Source organism: Apis mellifera, linkage group LG16, assembly GCF_003254395.2.
Source record: "Apis mellifera strain DH4 linkage group LG16, Amel_HAv3.1, whole genome shotgun sequence".
Lineage (NCBI taxonomy): Eukaryota > Metazoa > Arthropoda > Insecta > Hymenoptera > Apidae > Apis > Apis mellifera.
The window spans coordinates 1,533,179-1,548,063 of record NC_037653.1 but is presented as its reverse complement, the minus strand read 5'-3'; the positions used below and the strand labels follow the sequence as shown (position 1 = coordinate 1,548,063).

The following is a 14,885-nucleotide window of genomic DNA, read 5'->3' as shown; positions in this document are numbered from 1 at the left end:
TCGATATTTTCACGAGATTGCATTATTTCAATAATCCATTCTTCCAAAGTGCTCTTTAGATTGCATTTTATGAATATAATCGACTATAAGTCCTCTTAAAACTAATTATATGTTCAAAGCATTTATGTACTGTTTAATATATCAAATTTTTATCTAGAAATTATCATGTCATAAATTTAACATAAAAATAATATCAAGTATTACAACAACAAATATTTCAGAATAGCGTTATGAAATAATGAAATCATAATTTTAGTAATTTTTTATTTAGTATTAATGAGAGACACATTAATTTTCGTATTTATAATTCGTAAAATTATTTTATCACATTCTCTTCTTAACTTAATTAATTACTATTATAATAAATCAAATTAAATCAAATTAATTGGATTATGAGAAATCCAATTTGATTAATTAATTGGTAAATTAATTCATTTTAATTTTTTATTTTTAAATTCATTTATTATTTTTAATTACTTTATCCTTATATTTAATTTGTGAAAAATAGCTAAAACAAAATTATAAAATAAATATGATGATAACAAAAAAAAAAGAAAAACGATACAAAAATGAAAGCAAAAGAAAAAGAAAAAATTAGTAATTATATAATATTTATGTTTCATAAAATAATAATAATGCAAATGAAACGTATTTAGTCATACATTCGTAAAATATAAATCTTTCTTTGTTATATTCTATTGTAAATCAGAATAAATTTAATAAATAGACTAAAATTTATAATAATGATGGATACAATAATTCAAAAACTTTCATGAACAACTGTACATTATATTATTCAAAAATATCTATAAACTTATGAAATCTGTAATATCAATAAATATTACTTAAACATCTAATATCGTAATTAAAATTAATCTTTATTATTTTGTTAAGGATTATATAATATTTTACATTCAAAATTACTAACTTAAATTATTGCTTAGCAATATAATGAAATACAATTAAATATTTAATTTAGATATTATTGTTTGCATGCTAATCTTTCTTTATTATTTCTCTGATTCTAATTTCTTTCCATATTTTTTTCTAATATACAATATACTTCTTAAACAACGAGATCAGTCGTATTGAGTATCATCTTTATGAAATTATATTATTACGTTATCATTTACATATAAAAGATAATTTTTACATAAAAATAAATTTTATTGTGTTACGATATTTTTGTTATTATTCGGGAGATTAATGTAATTATAAGAGAAAAAATAATAACTTATAATAAATTACATTTTATACAGAATAAAAAATGTTTAAATATCTATCTTAAACGATGATTAATGTTATATTATTTTTAAATTAACAATTCTATTTGATAGAATAGAAAATAATCATTTCAAATATCTTATATAATATATATATATGTGAAAAATTCTTTTGCAATACGTATTAATCGTGTTATAAGAAGAGTTCATTGTAATAAATCGTGGACAAAAATGGTCGAAAAGAGGGAGTAAATGTCCAGAGTGTTTATACGGTGCGTACAAAAGCTTCTTCGGGCATCAGGGCCCCTTGTCGATGTCTGAGTGCCGTGTTTTCATTTTGCCAGAAAGGGTTAGTAACGGTTTTTAAAAAATGCAAGTGACCTCGCGGCGCATAACGAGCATACACGAATCATTGTTAAAGAGATGTGACACGGCTGGAGATACGCGTGCATCCATCGTCGTTCGCGTGGAATACTCGATTCTTCTCTCTCTCTCTCTCTCTCTCTCTCTCTCTCTCTCTCTCTCTCTCTCTCTCTCTCGTCTCCTTTTTTCTCTTCCCTCTGTTTGAAAATGAAACGAGCCGAAGAAACGTCCTTTTGTTCGAAACAATGCGACATGTTGAATCGTTGCTTATCCATCTTTTTTCGCGGAAATAACCAATTTACTTTGCTAAAGGCTAATTAACATTGAGAATATGAAAGCAGTTAATTTGACGATACAAAATTTTTTTTTTTTTGCTTTAGGAAAAATTAATATTGATATTTATATTTAAATAGAAAAATAATTTGAAAAAAGTAAATGAACGTATCATTATTTTTTTTTATAAGCCTGTTTTTTGGAAATGTTAAAAAAAAATCTTTCAGACAAAAATTGAACGATTTTGAGGAAGGATTTTAATTATATATTGATTTTAATTATAACAAGTAAATGCATGAAGGTTATATGAAGGCTAAATGTGTCTCTTTGAACAGGATTATATATTTTTTAATGCATAAATAGATGTAATATTATTTTCTGTAATATTGAACATTTATATTGAATCAGTTTAATCAAGAATTATTGATTTAAAAAAATAAAAAGAGATATTTAATTATCCTCAAAACTAATAATTTTCCAAGTTATGGTAATTATATTATATCATGCCTTCTTTGAAATGATTTTTTTATCTGAAATATTTTTTTATATTTCTTTAAACATGTGAAATATAAAAAAGATATTGAAATTACATATGAAATGGTAAAAAATATACTTGATAGTATTATGAAATTACCATTTTCTTATATTCTAATAATATATTTTCATTTCAAAATAATATTTATATGAGTTTAATATATTTGAAATATCATTTTAAAAAAATAAAAATATTTATTTATCTATTTCAAAAATCTTATCTTAGAAACCAAAAAGTAGAGTACGAGATTTCGTACTCTAAACTCTAATGATTCATGATTTCTTGTCCTTTTTATTTTAATAGATCATCACATCATTCATAATATAGATACTATTATAATATCTTTATTTAAAATCCTTAAAAAAATCTTATTTAAAAATTCATTTTAACGTGATAATTTTTTTCGTTTGATAATAAAAAGAAATTATCACGTTATCTCTGATTGGTAACGAAAGGAATAAAAAGTGACACAGATAAAGAATAGTCCGTTTCGCAGTAGTTGCGGTCGGTGTTACACCGCCAGGCTCTCCCCACACTGGCGCCGGTTCAGGTGCCCATCATTGGCGATCAAGGCTCAATACTATCAAGAACTCCTTCCTTGGCAGTCCTCGATTTCATCGGCGCAAATTGCTCACAAGTGCCGAGGAGGTACCTTTTTATTTAATTAAATAAATATATTTATGAATTACTTTCATCCATAAGTCACCTAATACTTGAGAGTATTATTTTATAATATGAAGAAATGAAAATTATAATTATGAAATATGATGTTGATATTAATTAACCCTATTATGAGAAAATAATATATAATTTTATAATCTTAATATAAATTTATTTTAATACATTAGCAATAATAATGCATGTATTTGCATTATTATTGGAAAATATAAATAATTTTACATAACATTATATGAAGATATGGAACACAGGTAAAGTAAAATAATGAAATACTTTTTAAGACAGAATAATAAAATAGTAGTACGATTATTTTATATTTTAATTTATAATTTATAATTTTAAAAAATTAATTATTTCATTATAATAATGCAATATAAGTTTCTTTCTATATTTATTTATTTTATTTTTTACTTTAAAACATATTTTATCTCATTCATAAAATGATTGAATTAAATAGATATATTTATGAATGACATATTAAAATAAAAATTTTTTTTCAAATAATTATAATATTATAAATATTTTTCTTAAATAATATTCATATCACAATCTTATTGCTAACAAAATATAATTTAGTATTATTTTCAAGATTACAAGATGACAAAGATGTAACAAAAGAAGTGAGATTAAATATACATGGTGTAATGATATTCGTATCATTATACATATACGTATCATGTGATTCAAGCTATTGATAGATAAATAAATAGATATTCTATCCTAACTTCTTATGTATTCCATTGATAAATATAATAATAAATATTAGAAATTTAACTCGTTCAATTATTATATTTAAGAATAATACTTTTTAATATATACATTTATTTAATTTATATATATTTTAATTTATATACATTTATATTTATAATATATATGTTTTTTTGTATAACAAAGAATTTTATATTATTATTCTTGAAAAAATATAATAATTAAAAAATGAATAAAAATAGTAAAAAATAGACATAACTTGACAAAGTGTGTTTTGAAAAAATAATTTTGAATTATGAATTATAATTACAAGATAAATAAATATATATATATTTACCTATTAAAATATATAAATATAAATAAATTTGAAAAAATAATTACAATAAAATTTACCATTATCATCATATATGAATTAATAGTAACTTTAATTTGGATCTGATTGAACATATTATAATATAATTATATAAAATAAATATAATTTCATCATTTTTTTATATATTCAATATACATCTTATTCATATCATTTTTTCTTAAAAAATATATAATTCTTATATTAGTAATAGATGAGTTTTACACATAATAGTTTTTCTAATTCTTGATGAAAATGAAATATAGTTTTAATTTAAATATAATTTACAAATTTTTATATTATTTTTATAACTGCGATATTAATAAATTCAAAAATTAATGTTAACCAATAGTTTATAAATTTATGTTTAAAATTAAAAAGTGACTTATGGATAGCACTGTACATATTTCAAAAATATCGTCACGAATAAAATGTATTTCTTTGATTTAGGTACATCTCACTCCGGATTCCTCTCCAGAACTTACAAAGAAATCATGGTTTGGTAGTCTAATGACCACGGAGAAAGATGAAACATTCACCATTCTCGTAAAAGGAAAAGTATTAGCAAGCGTCAAAGCCGACTTGATACATGCTTTTTTATCGGTAAGTTTCTTTTTCTTAATATTCCTCATCTATACATTATCGATCAAAAGTTTGAAGTCATTAAGAAATTCTATAAAATTCAATTATTTAAAAAAAAACTTAGAATTAGAATAGAATAAATTAATTTAGAATTAAATTTTTTTGTAAAAGAAAAAATCTATCAAAGTAACAATAAAATTATTATTATTGTTCTATTTATTGTAATATAGAATTTCAAATATTTAAAAAATAATCATTAAAATGATATATTAATTATAATTGGTTAAATATTATTTGCAACAATCATTTAAATTATTTGAATGATTTTAAATGATTTTTCTTTATATTATTTTGTTAATTCTTAAACAAAATAATTTTTGTTTTATTTTTTATTCAAATTTTATTCAAATTCAATATATTCAATTCAAATAATATAATTTTTCAAATAAATATTATAATAACATTATCAATTATATTGAAAATATACATAGATCCTTGCAATATCTCACGTATATAGTTACAAATTCAATATATTTGTCAATTACAATATAATTGTATTTATAATTATTATAATGATAAATTTACCATAATATCTTTCTGACAGATTATTTGAAGCGAGAACAATTTTGACAGCAAATGTGTGATTACATTTCAAACAAATTTATGAACTTGGAATTTAATAATTTATAATTACTGTGGTCAAAATGAAAATTAATTCATTCAAAATATATAATAATAGGTAATCTCATCACAATCTTTTATATTTATTATTTTATTTGAATAAATTAATTAATAAATTAAAATTATTAAAAAATTATTTGTATATCACACGAATTAAAATTATTTTTAGAAGAATAGAATAAAAAAATAATATTTGAATAATATATTAGCATAAAATTTGAAATAATTCATAATTTTAAAATATAGTATTATATTTTTATATAGTTATTAATTTAAATTTTATAAAACATCACATTAATAAATTTTTACTAAAGTTTTTTTAGATATATATATTTTAATTATATTATTTTAGCTATTGTATTTTCATAATGTGCAGTTTATAATGTATCAATAACAACATCAAAAAAAAGAAAAAATAAAAAAGTATCAAATTTTTGATCAATAGTGTACGTTTTAAATTTCTCAAATTCATATAAAAAACAAGCAAGTTTTGATCAACAGATAGCAGAGTTATCTCACAGTGTAAGCTCACCCATGTCCTTCAAAGTGGAATACAAGAGGGGTAGTACAGCGCCGGCCATGTTTCAAAGACAAGTCCGTTTTCAAGTAGACATCAGCGCCATATCAAAACAGCCAAGTGAACCATTGTTTGCCATTACTTTTACTCTTTTAAGCGGTAAGTAAATTTTCAATTTATTAAATATTGTCGCAATAACTCTGTATCTGAAAATCAGATACAAGAGAAAAATAATTCATATTTGTTTTTTTATTATTTTTTTTTTATTTTTTATTATTTAGTAATTCAGAAAAAACTATAGCGATATGTTATTGGATTTTAAGTTATTTATACTAATGAATTTTTGTTATATAATATAAAAATTAAATTTTATTTTATTATAATAATGCTTTGAATTATCATTATTCTATACTAATACTTAATATACTTAATAAAAAGTATTTTATATAATTAAATCTTTTAATTTCTTGTATTTTTAACTTATATCAATTTAATTTATATTAACTTAAAATCATAGTATTATAAAAGTATTTATAAAAATATTTTATAAAAATTTATAAAAATACAACAATATATATGTAATGATATATTTTTATGAATTATATATATTGAAAAATTATTTTATAAACATGTTTTAATTTTAATATTATTATTGTTTTAAAATTAGTTTATAATTTTAATATTTTTTAGTATTTTTTTTAATATTTAATCCTTTATTTGATTAGTGAATAGGACAATTCCATAAAATGTGATTAATGTCTTATTTTAGAAATATGTAATTGCACTTACGAACAAGTAGTTCTATATCTATAGAAAATTGTTTGATTTTTATTTTTTCTTTTTTATTAAACAATTATAAAAAATTTAAATTTGTATTGAAGGAAATAAAGAAAGACAATAAGATAATGATATGATAATAAGACAATATGATAATATGATTCTATCTCACTCAATCTAACGTAAATTTAAAAAATTACTTAATAAATAAATTTTGATATTTTCTATATCAACTTTTTATACTTATTTTGCTTTTTGTAATTGACCTTTAAATGTATCATGAATATGTTAACATCTTATATAATTGAAATTAGAAAAAAAAAACTTGAAAAATAGTTTTTAGATATAAAATTTTTACTCTTTTCTCTTATTTTTATTCTTTTTATTTTGTCCAATATTTATTTATAAATGTCAAAATAAAACAAAAATGATATATTGTATTTTTGAATACAAATACAAAGTTTTTGAAAAATAGTAGATTGGTAAAGTAGCAGTGTTTTGAGTTTGGCAATCGTCCAAGCGCAACTAGATCGATGTTACCTTGGCAAGTATTATTTTACATTTTGACTGTATCTATCAGAACCATGTATAATGTATAATTTTAATGTTATTTATTTTTTCTATTCTTTCATGATCTGTCACTTAATCAAATATAACTTGATTATACACAATTAAAAAAAAAAATATTACAGTTGGCTAAAAAAATATCCAATTATATTAAACATATTCTATATATAATTTATAATAATATAACTGTGTACCAATAAAGAAAAACAATATATATATATTAATTTTTTATATACATATATACAATAACACATATATAAAATAGCATAGATATATAAAACAAAACATTGGAATATTGAAATAGTAATGATTTACAAAATAATATTAAATAAAACTGATAAATTTTGTTATTTAACAGCAATTTATTTTTCTATACATTAAAATGATAAAAACTTATCATTTTAATACATAAAGTATCTTTTTATATCAAATAAATTTTGTAATAATATTTTTAAAAATATTTTATTGCATTTTAAATAAAATATATACACTGTATATATTTATTATTTTTTCTTTAATGATAATCAAAAATTTAGTATTACATTTAGAATATTTTTAAAAATAATTGTATCTTATTTAATCCAACTTGAAAAATTATAATTTTAATGGGAAATGATTTAATAGAAGAATATAATTGATAAGAATATTCTTAACTTAAAAATAAATCAAAAATATTTATATGAAACTCGATTTTAAAAAAAAATCAAATTTGAAGTGCTTAATAAGTACTTAGAAAAGAATAATAATAAATATTTAATGTTATATACTAAAAGAATAATCATACTAATTAAATAATAAATAAATCAATTTAATTAATTTAATTATAAATATATTGATAATTTTTCAAATAAAAAGATTGATTTTAAAATAACAATTAATAAAATCACACAATTTTTAACTCTTTTTAATCATACGTTTCAAATAAATGATTATCGATTATATTTGATTGATTTTTCAGGAAACATTCGAAGATTTCGAAGGGTTTGCGAACACATTCAGGCACAAGTCTGCTCAAGGAATGTAGGAATCAATTTGGGAGGGCAGAGCCGTGCAGCGCCACCTAGTCCACGAGCATCACGAAAATTTACCACAGAGATGAGCGAAAGTTCCAGCTGTGGAAGCGATACTAGCGAACGGTTATTTCTCAGCCCGCATCCAGCTACCAGACAGGTAGTCTGTTTCAACAAGGTAGTGCATCATCTTCCTCCTCCTTCTTCTACATACCATTATCGCGATAATTATTATATAATTATTATATTTGGAAACGTTATCGTTCTTCATGGAAACCAGTTACCAAAGGTGAAAATCGTTTATCTTCTAACAATTGTCTCAATCTTGACAAATTGCCACAAATTATCACAAATTACCACATATGTTTCACAATATGTTAATAGTCCTTAGTATGTATCACGCATAGATATTAATGACTGCGTTATGCACTGAAAAGCAAATGCAAGTAGATACTATAAACTGAGAGGACACTGATAGAAATCTTGATAGACTTTGTTGTATAGAATGATAAAAAAAAAATTCATAAGTTGTTCAAAAGTTCAAATAATATAGAAATTAATATATTTAATATATTTTAATAAGATTCTTCAAATAAAACAAAGATCTTAGTAAATATGGGTCAAAAATTAATATTTTCAAAGTAATAAATAAGAGTTGGTTTAAAATTTTGAAAATATTAATTCTTTTATTAAATTTTCTGATTACTTTTTATATTCTCCAATTTCTGATACACTTCATATGCACTTTATATGCATGACAGCACAATGAAAATAAAAAATTGCTTGTATATCTTTGAAAATAATTATTTTTCAACCCATGTTTATTAGGATTCTTTTTTATTTAATGAGAATTATTTACTACTAAAAGTTATAAAGTCTTTTATTACTTGTATAAAATTAAATTAAAATATTAAATTATTTATATTTATTATTTAATTTAAATAATTTAGATATCATTAAAGCTTTTATCATTTTACTACAAATATAAAAATTATTCTTTTTTTTTAATATATATTAATTATCTACCAATATTATTGTTGTAATTAATAGTACTATAATATAAATAACAGTAACAATACACTAGAATCGATTATTATTTAAAATTTTTTTCTTATTTTTCTAATATATTTTGTTTTTATCCTTATTTATTAATTTATTTTCAAATTAATTAATTTAATCCTTATTATATTAGAACAAATTAATTGTGATTTAAGCTTTGCTTTACTTATATTTTACTTATTAATTATTTATATATTATTTAATTATTTATATTTTAATTAAAATCTATTCGTTAATTTATAATTAATTAAATATAAATATATTTTAAAATATAATTAGAATCTACATCAATGTTATCCAGTATTACCAATTTATAATATATTCCCCCAGTTTATGGTAGAATGATTAGACGCTAGCTTGATATTAATTAATAACGAAAAAGCCAATATTAAATTTTTTTATATTTTTTTATATTTATTCATATATTTCATTTTAATAATTATATATAGATTCAAATGGAACTGTTAAAAATTTCAATTATAAATTAAATAACAATACTTTTCTAATTATTTTTTTCGTTTCAAAAAATATTGAAACTTTTATTACATTTTTATATAAAAAAAAATTTATTTCTTTGGAGATAAGACAAAATTTCACTTAAATAGAAACATTTATTCTATTTTTAAAAACTTTCAATTGTAACAAATAGTTTTTTTATTATTGAATAAATTTAAAAAATTTCAGAAATCTATTTATTAAAATTTTATTTCTTAACAAATAATATTTTTATTCATATATATATATATAAAAAAGAAAAAAAAGAAAAAAAAAAAAATAACTTAAAGTTTTAATTTCAAATTTCAACTTTAAAAATTTCCAAATTTAAAAATTATTTAAAAATTGAACTGAAATTTATTAGAAACAAAAAAGAAATGATTTAAAAGTTAAAAATTCAATAAATAATTTTTATTTATAAATTAACTTATATATTAACAGTTTCATTTATTCCCTAGTTATATAGTCAATTATACATAGCTATAGCTAATTTTCCGCAATAGTAAGAATGTTAAAGCATCATCAAAGCTTTTTTATTATTTATTAAGACATATTTAAAAATAAAAATTATAAATAAAAAGAAAATGATTATTTTAATAGTATAGAAAAAAAATTATTTCCAATCTTTCAACTTTAATATGCAAAAGATTTCTTAATGGATAAAATTAAATTTTAAGAAGATTTTTAAATTTATAGAAAATAACGTTTACAAAGTAATAATATTTTTTTCATTGATTCCAAATCCAAATTTTAATAATTATTCAAAATTATTTTTACAAAAAAATATTTGTCAAAAGCAAATATTATAAATCGATATTATGAGTAAATTATTAAAAATTTATTCGCAGCACTTAAAAACTTTGCTCAAATTTTAACAGCTTAAATATCACTATCAAAATGTTACAATTTTTATTCGCTATTAGAATTCATGAATAGTAAAAAAAAAAAATTTTGCCTCTATGCTTCGTTCCGTCTTGATTATTTATTATTCGATATTTAATTGTCGTTGTTCGTATTATTTGCAGATCGACTCGGATATAGAGTCGGATACATCCGTATTCGACGTGAAGTCACCGACCCGTGAAAATGGCCGCAGAAGTTCGACCTCGACGAACAATAACAATCCGTTACCGGGCGACACGACCCCTACACCGGGGAGTCCGACGAAAGCGGTGCGCAGCAACTCGGAGAGTCAGAACACGCCGGAAAAAAAATGCGTAACCACGATGAGCGGCAACAACATAGCGTGATACTATCAGAATTTCCGTTTCGAGTTTCGATCAAGTTTGAAGAACTTGTGGGACAGCGCCCAGAGATTCTGGTGAAATCCCTCGTCCGATCAAAGAAACGATCCGAGGAACTAACCTTGAAATAATGCTTCGACTCAGGATAAACTTCAATGAGGCATTGAGCTATCGATCCGAGCAACAACAATGAGGAAAACACGCAATACGAGAGGCACAGAGGTTGGAAAAGATATTCATTTCAAGAAGGTCATAAAAATATCTTGACTTTTTTTTTTTTTTCAACGACGTCAAAAGCGACCGAGAGAGAATTTTGAAAAGGGAAACCAGTGATAAACGTTCCTACGAACGAGAAATATCCATTTATATAAAGAAGGAACAAAGTCCAGATCTGAGGAAATTCCAGATTGAGGAAGCACAAAATGCGATTCAAAAAAAGGCGGAGAGAAGTTTGTGCTGCCACGCAAATTGTTCTGATTATTTCATTGCAGTGATCGCACAGTGAATGTGTGTAATGATCAATGTTTTGTCGCGGGAATCATAGTACAGTTTTTTTTATCTGAAAGTGAAGTGCAATAGTGACGTTTGTACCGTCGGATCATAGATAAGAATGGTTTATCGGTACGTATTATACTTGTTGTACATCGCTAATTAGCGATCTCGTTTTTATCATTCCATTTAAGAAAAAGCCTGAGAAGTTGAATAGACATTGATTATTTTACATTGTGCGAAGGAACTTTTAATATACATTGCTGATAAGTTAGCAGCTGAAATGGAATAGCCCTCTTCTTTTTTGTTCACTGGATAGAATATTTCCAATAATTATTGTGTTGCTTGATATTATTTTCAGATTTTTTTGTTAATAGAAATTTTCGTGAAAATAAAATAACTTCAAATGGTGATGAAAATAAAAAAATAATTTAAAATGAATTTAAAAAAGTGATAAATGTATGTCACTTATTCTTATTTTACTGAATATCTGTGTCTTGTATATATATACTCAAAGTTGTTAAATACCAAAAATGGTTGCTAATGACAGCAGCAGCATAAGGAAAGAAGAATAATTCTTCATTCTAGAGAAAATTAATAAGATAATAAAGCTTAATAAGATAATAGCTTGATCAAGCTATTATCGTCGCATTTTACTCCTACACAACGAATCATTATTTCCTTATGAAATATACATTACTATTTTAATGGTATTGGCAGCTTTTATCCCAATATTTGTTCTGATATATCAGATACTGTATTTCATATACTGTTTGCTTATTGCAAAGTGAGATTAAGTTTTATCAAATCATTATTTGACATAATAATAAAAAGATATAGTAATTAACACGTCATAAAACTTATTTATTACATAATATAATAACAGAAAACTTAAAATTAATTTTAATTATTTTTCAGTAATATAAATATATCTTATAGATACAATGTTCTCATAGAAAACAAAAATATTTTATTTTTTGAGCTTTTTAAGTTTTCAATAAATAAAAGAATCACACAAATGAAAAAGAAATTGAAAATGTTATATATGTTTATCATATAAATTTTATCCATAATCCAATATGGCCGATATGTGTTTATTTTTATAAATACATATAAAAATCAATTAATTAGATTCCTTGCAACTGCCAACTTACCAACAAGTCTCTTCGCTGTTTTATTTTTCAATTTCAATCAATTTTTAATCAATTTCTCTGGGTTTTTGAATTATAAATTTGTTTCCTTCCTTCGTTGGAATGAATTTATATTGATTAATTGCATCGTTATTACGACTTTGTTACCAAAGTGTAAGTGTTAAGTATTCAATTATTAATTACGTAATGCGCTAAATTATTCGCTCGTTTCCGAACTTGTTGTTCCGTTGTCCACCGTTTCTCGAAATTATAAATTAATAATCATCCTTAAATCGAATTTTATTTGAATTAATTTATAACGAAACATTGCCGAAACATTTCTCGCGATAAGAATGCATTCACTTTTTTATATATTTTTTTTTTTTTCCTCCTCTCCAATATACTATATATATTTTTCTGGAATAATATAAACAATAATATAAACAATGAAGTGATCATAATCGGAAACGAAGTCTTTCTTGTTCGCTTGAGGCAATCGATATTTTATTGCAAACGAGAAAGAGCCGGATATGCCTTATATGCAAAAAATACCCTAATGTTGATTCCGCCTTAATATCGAATATAAAGTAACGCAACTAATGTTCCACTAGAAGAAAAAATATTAAGTATTAAAAAAAAGTTTCGTGGAATGCAGCTTCCCGATTTAATGAGCAAAAATGAAAATCCGAGGAAGAAATCCTCTTCTTCGATCGATGTATCACATGCAACGCTATTTTTACATTTTCCGCGCAGTAAGGATAAAATTTTTCTAGTTCGTTTAGTGCTTTGAAAAGAGAGAAAAAAAAAATATCTAATATAAACGAGAGTAGGCAACATTTTTGCAAAGGGGAAAGAGAAAGAATATACCAATGTTCATCGGTTATCCATTTTTGTCCTCTTCAATTTCTTGAATGGCGAATGAATTCTCACGTTCTCGACCATTTTTCTCATGCGGACACTTTTAAAACTCAAATCTTTGAATCCTTGATCCAACATCTTCTCAACGACGTTGTGATTGTGTAGCCAATCGATTCTACATACGAGTCGCTGAAAGCGTCTCTTGATGTTTCTATAACTTTTTTGCGAAATACGTATGTAGTAGGGGAAAAAAAAAAAAAGAGAGAAAGAAAAAAAAAGAAACGTGTTGAAAGAAGGAAAGAAAAAAATTCACTCGCGGCGCAACGATCGCGTCGAGAGATTTATTTTTTGCACGTACGAGAAATCATTTCAAAAGACTAATATATAAATAAATAAATAAATAAATACGAATATAAAATATATAAATAAATTAATAAATAAATATATGTATATGTATATATAAATAATTGTATATATATACATATATATATATATAAATATACGCATATATACACGGAACATCACACACACATACACATACACACATACACACGTACATGTATAAGTAAATTTCACTTACGAGCGACGCGTTGCGACGCGTACGGCTTCTTGTCTGCTACTAATGTGAAAATAAACAAGAAAGGAAAGGGATAGAGAGAGAGAGAAAAATGCGAGATTGCAATAAGAAAAGATAAATATTTCTCTCTCTCTCTTTCTCTCTTTCTCTCTATAACATTTCTATAATAGAATAAAAATAAAGATAAGTGATTCCAAAAGATAAAAAAAAAAAAAATAAGTATAATTATCGTACACGTTTTTCTCAACACACAAACATATCTCAAAAATAATCCCGGCTTCTTAGTGGAACGACGAACGCATTATAAACGCGATAGTATCGAACCATTTTTAATCGAAGGCTCGTTATAGACGTAACCAAAGTCGAATCCTGCCGAACGTAAAAGTCTCGACGAACTGAACGTAGCACACTCTGCTCGCTTCTAATAATTGACGTGGTAAAATTCAAATCAACTCCAGAATTTTAATTCGTTTAATATTAAATTTATCTTAAATTGTAAAAAATTTTAAATATTATTTTGAAAAAAGAAACATGCAAAATATAATCTTTCAAATGCATTTTATATATTTAGATGAAAGGTTATTCAAAATATTGTGTTTCATCGTTTTGATGAAAACGAAACATATACTATATTACATATATAGTAAGCATATACTATATATATATTCGGCGTAAAAAAAGCGTTCCAAGCGGAGAGAAAATAATGATTTTTAGTTTTTGTAATTTGATCGTTGCTCGATATGGTAATATATATAGTGAAAAAAAAGAAT

The 14,885-nt window shown here is 22.9% G+C and overlaps 1 protein-coding gene and 1 long non-coding RNA gene across 6 annotated transcripts in view; one reads left to right on the top strand and one right to left on the bottom strand.

Moving 5' to 3' along the window:
- The window catches only part of LOC413633 (serine/threonine-protein kinase BRSK2), a 49,524-nt gene extending 37,685 nt beyond the window's left edge, over positions 1-11,839 (top strand). The window contains exons 9-14 of one of the 5 annotated variants that reach the window (XM_006557751.3): positions 2,891-3,042; positions 4,580-4,732; positions 5,894-6,068; positions 8,212-8,441; positions 8,544-8,552; positions 10,843-11,839. In XM_006557751.3, coding sequence (XP_006557814.2) covers positions 2,891-3,042; positions 4,580-4,732; positions 5,894-6,068; positions 8,212-8,441; positions 8,544-8,552; positions 10,843-11,067 — 944 coding nt within the window. In that variant the 3' untranslated portion in view covers positions 11,068-11,839. The remainder of the gene's footprint in view (positions 1-2,890; positions 3,043-4,579; positions 4,733-5,893; positions 6,069-8,211; positions 8,442-8,543; positions 8,553-10,842) is intronic. The other 4 variants (XM_006557752.3, XM_003249107.4, XM_006557754.3 and 1 more) reach the window with 4 other exon arrangements.
- The window catches only part of LOC113219295, a 66,137-nt gene that overhangs the window by 48,306 nt on the left and 2,946 nt on the right, over positions 1-14,885 (bottom strand). The window lies entirely within an intron of this gene.